Genomic DNA, 7,012 nt, shown 5'->3' on the forward strand with positions numbered 1-7,012 from the left:
CATGCTAATACAACTATTAGATAACCCTGGCTATCAAGGCTCAGGTAGATGATTCAGATTTGAACGATGGTCTCCGAGATTTGCACCCACTTCATTGTCCATTAGGTCATACACTGTTGGTAGACATAACATAACTACATAAATGAAACCTTTTCAAGTTTCATCTTGAACTGCATGACAAGCTGTAGATTTTCAAGAACAAATGAGATAGTTTGTAGGTGTTGCTTAGACCTAGTCGATGATCTAGGTAACAACAACGACAACAACAAAAATCCAGTGAGTTCTCACAAGTGAGGTTTGAGGAGTGCAGTGTGTACGCATACCTTACCCCTACCTGGAGGACAGAGAGGTTGTTTCCGATAGACAAAAGAAAGGAAGAAAATTTTTTTTTGCTGTAAGACTAATTTGTTGTTGTCCAAAAGGGTGAACTTTATAGTACTTCTCTAGTGATTCAAAAGGAAAATCCAAGATTAAAGAGCATTACTTCCTTGAAGCAAAAGAAAGGCAAGATGCAATAAGCAACATGCAATATGAAGCATGAGCCTTTCTTCACCAAAAAATCTGATTTACTTTGCACACACTAAACAACTACAACAACAACCAAAAAAAAAAACAAATCAGTGTAATCCCACAAGTGAGTTTTAGGAAGAGTAGTGTGTGCGCAGACCTTTACCCCGACCTTATGAAGATAAAGAAGTAGTTTTCGATAGACCCTCGGCTCAAGGAACATCAACAAACAATTGTAACAAGGTAACATGGTAATGGAAGCGAATAACACAACATGTACTAATAACAGACCAGGAATAAGAAAATACAACAATAGAACTAGTACCACTGTCAACCTTTAACCCTAATACTCGTCCTCCACACATTCCTATCGAAGGTCATGTTCTCGGTAAGCTGAAGTAGTGGAGAAAAGAGTAGAAAAGGATAGCTGAAAGAAAAACCATTAGAATTATCACACCACTGATTTGCCAACAAGAGTACATTTTATACAAAAAACAAAAGTAGAAATGACAACTAAAAGAGATGCCATGAAATCCAGTTGACTGATTATTAGTTCTTGTTATTCCTAGGAAAGGCATTTTTAGTGACCGTAAGCGTCCCCTGCTATGATCAAGCCTCATTTTTTTTTATCAAAATAAAGGTCCAAAATGACAAATCTGGATTCAGAATGTCGGAATGTCTTTCATCTCGTGCAGATCTTTTGCCAACGCTTTCCCTGCACTTCTAACTCAAGCCCCGTACTTTGGAGCCTTCCACATCTTAAATGCCACTTCATGTAAAAATCTATCAGCTGGAATCACAAGGTTTGCGCCACGCTGTTTCAAAGACGATAATACAGAATATTACAACAACAACAACAACAATCCAGTATAATCCCACTTAGCGGGGTCTGGGGAGGGTAGTGTGTACGCAGACCTTACCCCTACCCTGGGGTAGGGAGGCTGTTTCCAAATAGACCCTCGGCATCCTTCCCTCCAAGAACTTCCCACCCTGCTCTTGGGGAGATTCGAACTCACAACCTCTTGGTTGGAAGTGAAGGTTGCTTACCATCAGAGTTCCTTATATATCCATGTTAGCAGACAATAACTCTTGTGACGACAAGTTGACGCATTACCACGTTCAATATAATTTTCCCACAATTAGACTGACCAAGGAAACAAAACATGGCATCGAATTTGGCACTATTTATCAAACTGTATTTTTTCTTTGGGAAATTAAACTTATTATGGATCAACGAAAAGCTAGGCAAGATCACACAAACTATGACGTAAAAATCATTAAGCTCTTCTTAATCTTGGATACCTCTTTGAAATCCTTGTATGAATATGCCTCCACCATATCCTTTCGAGTCACCGCATTCTGCCACTGGGCCACTAACATGGGGCAAAACTGCCTGTTAAAAAATACGTCAGACACCACTAATGCGTGGATGATATAGAATGAACGCGACAAAATTGCACTTACCTAACATTCGGTCGTGGTTTTCCTTCTTTAATTGTATAACTTTGACGAGGGAAAATAGGAGAAAGTTTAGAGTTATTCTCTGGTCTAGTGTCAGCAATAGAATACATGGAATCACCATCCTCGCAAACAACACCATAACTCAATACAACTGACATGTGCAACCTAGAACCTACTTCCGTTCCAGGATGTGCCATTTGCATTAAATCGCCGACCAAGCGATTGACATGATCCAAGTCTTTGAGGCCATTTGTCCTTTGACCAGCTCCAACGTGAAGGATAACCAAATCAAATTGGCTCGACTCTAAGGTCTTCCCTTGTTGAAAACCCAGCAACTCTAACAATTTGGAAGCTAAGACGGAGGACTCGACCTGGTCAATAATGCTACCAATTACTTCATTCAACTCTAAGACGGTGAAGCCGAGCTTATCACATAAACTCTTCAATCTGAGATCATCACTGATGACAGCAGCTTTCATCCCCATAAACCTGAAACGACATTTTGTTCAAGAAGGTATTTTTAACAATGTAAATAATTTAAATCAACGAAACTCTACCATGTAAAGAAAAGTTGCCTACCTCTCTGATATGGTAGCCGCTACATATTTCTCCTGAGTTTGCGTTTCAGAAATTTCTACCCCATTCTTAAGAAGAGAAAAAAGAAGAAGAGATCTTTAGCACAATGTGTGTTCATTAAGCTAAGAAATTTCATGCATTTTTTATTAATTTCTATAAGCAGAGTAATTGCATCTCACCAGGTTAAGATAAGCTTCACTTGCATCCACTAGCTCAGCAAATTCTCTGACTATTCTTGCATCATAATTTTCTGCAATCTAATGCCCAAGTAAACACCAAAAAATGACAGATGAAAAGTACAAAAAGAAGTAATTTGATTCAAAGCAAGAAGTGTAAAGCAATTACGATCTTTGTACTGTCCATGGAAATTACTTTCTTTAATTTAGTAACATCGTGATGTTTTCTCATGAATAAAGATAGGCATCCACCCCAAACACTAACCACCCGTAGACATAGCATAAGAAGAAATATAATAGTCACCAGGCTATAGAGTTGATTTTTGGGGTGGAAGACTCTTTAATTTTAAGTGGTCAAGATGCATCCTATACAGTATCCAACAAGAAGAATTAACCCCAAATAGCCGCTCACCCAAACGCTTAAACTAAAAATAGCTAGTGGAATGTATAATATATGTATAATTCATGTATAATATGTATATAATTGTATATAATATATGCTAGGAAAAGTAAACGGTATCCTGCCGGCTATTTGTGTAAAGATCTCTATCAAACAATATCTAACAAATTCAGAAAAGATGAGTATAGAGAAATGAAAACTACGCAAATTGATAGCGAGAACACTGCTTACAGGAATCTTATTGTCACAGAAATCATTCAATCAATTACAACTCAATCCTTAGCTAACCAGGGTCGATTAGACGAATCCTCTGCATTTCCTTGAAATACTAAGTAATTCGTCTTTTAATTACGTGTTCCAATCTAAAGGTTCTCTAAATCTCTCTAACAAGATAAAAAAAGACTCCTCATACAACACCAGCACCTAATATATATGAAAACAACAAAAATTAAAGTCCAACTACATAGTTATCATCGCCTATATAGATTCTTTGCCACATTACCAACCAAACCACTAGAATGGGATTAATTGACTAGCTAACTCAAAATACATAATCAAAAAACAAAAACTTGTATTGCATAAAGATTACAACAACAACACACCCAGTATTATCCTACACCGTGGGGTCTGGGGGTATTGCATACAGATTACTGTTCAAAAAGCATGCAATTTCTACAAGCTCCAAGATTATAGACGAAAAACAACATAAACCCAGTTGAAATCATCAAACAAAAAAAAAAAAAAAGGCAGCCCGGTGCGTGAAGCATCCCACATTCATGCAGGGTCCGTGGAAGAACCGCACTCTAAAGGAGTGTGACGTAGGCGGTCTACCCTAATACAAGCATAAGTGGCTAATTACACGTCTCGAACCCGTGACCCATAGGTTACACAGAGACTACTTTATTGTTCTTCCATTGAAATCATCAAAAAGAAACAATTTTGGGAATTAAAAAAAGTAAAAATTCAGAAGCTCTTGTCTATAACCAAACTAAAAATAGACTCTTGATAAAAAGTGAACATAATGTGAGCATAACCTGGATGTACGCAGTATTAAAAAAAAAAAAAAAAAGGAGAACAGATTCTTGCATATGCAAATAGTTCAAAATCATGCAATCTCTACAAAAATAGCAAAAACCCAGATCAAATTTATCAAAAAATAATAAATAAAAAAAGAAGCATAAAAGACCTGAAGGAGGAGAGTGAGGAAGAGACAAGAAGCCACAACAAGCTCGAGAAGCAAAAGAATGGAGGTGGGTATGGGTTGGGTTGATAAATCGGGCCAACCCGTCACCGTATAACACCAGTGCTCTGCTAGGCTTGTCTGCCATAATCAATCAAATGTAATTTTGCTGACCTTATTTGAATAAAGGATTAATTAATCACTGAAATTGGAGTCGAAATTGAAATAGAAGAAGAGATGAGTTTATTAATAAGTTTGCAACTTGAGAAAAAGAATCTAACTTTGGTATGATGGTAAGCAACCCCACTTTCAACCGAGAGGTTGTGAGTTTGAGTCTTCCCAAGAGCAAGGTGGGATGTTCTTGGAGGGAAGGATGTCGGGTTTCTATTTGGAAACAGTCTCTCTACCCTAGCTTAGGGTAAGGTCTGCATACACACTACCGGGATTATACTGGGTTGTTGTTGTTTGTTTGTTTAATAAGTTTATTTTAGTGATAGAGAGTGTTTGGCTAAGCTTATAGGCTGGTCAAATTGATTTATAAGCACTTTTTGATTTATCTACAATTTTGGTAAATTAAAAATGTTTATAATTTAAGTGCTTATAAGCCAAAAATAATAAGTTGGACCAAAATATTTACTATTTTATCCCTAAAATACTTCTTTTTAAAATAAAACTCTTTGTATACTCAATTCTTTAGCTGTTTCTTATTAATTTCAGCACTTTTATCCAAACACGTAACTGCTTATTTTTTAAATCAACTTCAACATTTAAAAGTATTTTTCAGCACATAATATTTATCAGCTACTCTAAATCAGCCAAGTCAAACGGGCTCATTGTATTTTTGGGGAATCTAAGGTAGCGTAGGTTTTGTGTATGCTCGTGCGTCTAAAGTAGCAGTGGACGCTGCTTATGTGGCAGCAAAAGAGTACACATTTTAATTTTTTTTAAACATTATAACTTCTCCGGTTTCAAATTAGAGGAGGTAGTTTGACTAAGTACGTAGTTTAAGAAAATAAAAAAACTTTAAAACATGTGATGCTAAAAAAGGGTAAAAGTTTTGTGGGGTCATGACATTTATATGACTATTGGTTTCTGGACATGTGCATTGCGCATGTATCCTATGCTAAGTAGTACAAATATTTTGAAATAATACATATTTTTAAAATAAACGTACAATGAGTTACATGAAATTTGAAAGAGAAAAATATAAGCTCAAATTAATGAATGATGAGCGTATCATATTTTATAGAAGTCAAGCAGAAATTTGATCAACATATGTCTTCCTTAGGATGTCTGGTGAATTATTATCAATTTATAGTGTAAACCTGCATAAAAATGGCAGTTAATTGTGATAAAAATACATAAGTAATTACTAAAATCAGTAAATCTGGTTCCTATATATAAATCACAATTGCATGTTTACATACCTTTTGTTTGATTCAAGATTATAAATTCTTTTATCTGTGAATTAATTTGATAGAAGAATATTAGTTAAATTATGTAAATATATCTTATCACAAAATATCACGCAACAATCGAGTGTTAGATGTTGATGTTGCGGAAGCCAAATATATATAGTGTGAATAAGTCACAACTACTATACCAAAAATTATGACAGCCACCAAATAATAAATAAGACAATAAAGCAACAATAAAGGGAACACCAGAATTTACGAGGTTCGGCTAATTTTGCCTACTCCTCGGACACAACCAATATTTTATTTCACTCCAAAAATACAAGTGAAATAATACTAAAGAGAGAAGATACAAATGCCTTAAACAGATGAGAAGGCAAATGAGAGGTGTGTTTCAATCCTAAACATTAAGCCTTCTTTTATAGGGGGAAAATCCCCCCCAACTATTCATTTCCTTTCCCACCAATGTGGGACAAACATTTCTGCCAATTATTTTAACAAATCTCCACCTTGGCAAAAATTCCACATCTTCAATTTTCTCTCAATAACAAATTTTGATTGTGTCTTCATCTTCAATCTTCAGTTTTCAACAATGTTGATCAAATCCAAACAATGTTGAAACTTGACCGCAGTCACCACCTTTGTCAGCATATCAGCAGGATTCTCCGTAGTATGAATTTTCTTCACCGTGACTCCACCTTCTTCTATGATTTCTCGTACGAAATGATACCGAACATCAATGTGCTTCGTCCTTGCATGATAAACTTGGTTCTTCGCTAATTGAATAGCACTTTGACTATCACAAAAAATTGTAATACCTTTTTGTTCAACACCAAGCTCCTTTAGCAATCCTTGAAGCCAAATTGCCTCTTTCACAGCCTCTGTAATAGCCATGTACTCTGCCTCTATTGTAGACAAAGCAACTGTTGACTGCAAAGTAGACTTCCAACTAACTGGTGCCTTTGCAAAAGTAAACACATAACCAGTAGTTGATCTTCGTTTGTCCATATCACCCGCAAAATCTGAGTCACAATATCCAACTACAGACTGATTGTCTTCCTGCTCAAAAACTAACCCGACATCTACAGTATTATGAATATACCGTAGAATCCACTTCACAGCTTGCCAATGTTCCTTCCCTGGATTGTGCATATATCTGCTAATAACTCCAACAGCTTGTGAAATGTCAGGCCTTGTGCAAACCATTGCATACATCAAGCTACCAACAGCATTTGCGTATGGTACCTTTGACATATACTCTCGTTCAGCTTCATCCATTGGCGACATAATAGTACTT

General features: G+C 36.2%; 1 protein-coding gene across 1 annotated transcript; it reads right to left on the minus strand.

Annotated features, from left to right (window-relative positions):
- Positions 1–931: 931 nt before the first annotated feature.
- Positions 932–4,558, minus strand: LOC107809971 (uncharacterized). The gene is made up of 6 exons (XM_016634679.2): positions 4,307–4,558; positions 2,724–2,794; positions 2,548–2,612; positions 1,972–2,457; positions 1,810–1,900; positions 932–1,322 (listed from the first exon to the last, which is right to left on the minus strand). The coding sequence occupies exons 1-6, from the start codon at positions 4,446–4,448 to the stop codon at positions 1,236–1,238; spliced, it is 942 nt and encodes a 313-aa protein (XP_016490165.1). The 5' UTR covers positions 4,449–4,558; the 3' UTR covers positions 932–1,235.
- Between the last annotated feature and the right edge of the window lie 2,454 nt (positions 4,559–7,012).

This window comes from Nicotiana tabacum, chromosome 22, assembly GCF_000715075.1.
Source record: "Nicotiana tabacum cultivar K326 chromosome 22, ASM71507v2, whole genome shotgun sequence".
NCBI classification, from domain to species: domain Eukaryota; kingdom Viridiplantae; phylum Streptophyta; class Magnoliopsida; order Solanales; family Solanaceae; genus Nicotiana; species Nicotiana tabacum.

Coding starts and splice junctions, on each gene's coding strand:
- LOC107809971 (XM_016634679.2), bottom strand. CDS start 4,448: ATGGCAGACAAGCCTAGCAGAGCACTGGTGTTATACGGTGACGGGTTG. Junction 2,795..4,306: donor TCCTCACTCTCCTCCTTCAG/GTCTTTTATGCT, acceptor ATTAGATTGCAG/AAAATTATGATGCAAGAATA. Junction 2,458..2,547: donor GCGGCTACCATATCAGAGAG/GTAGGCAACTTT, acceptor ATGTCGTTTCAG/GTTTATGGGGATGAAAGCTG.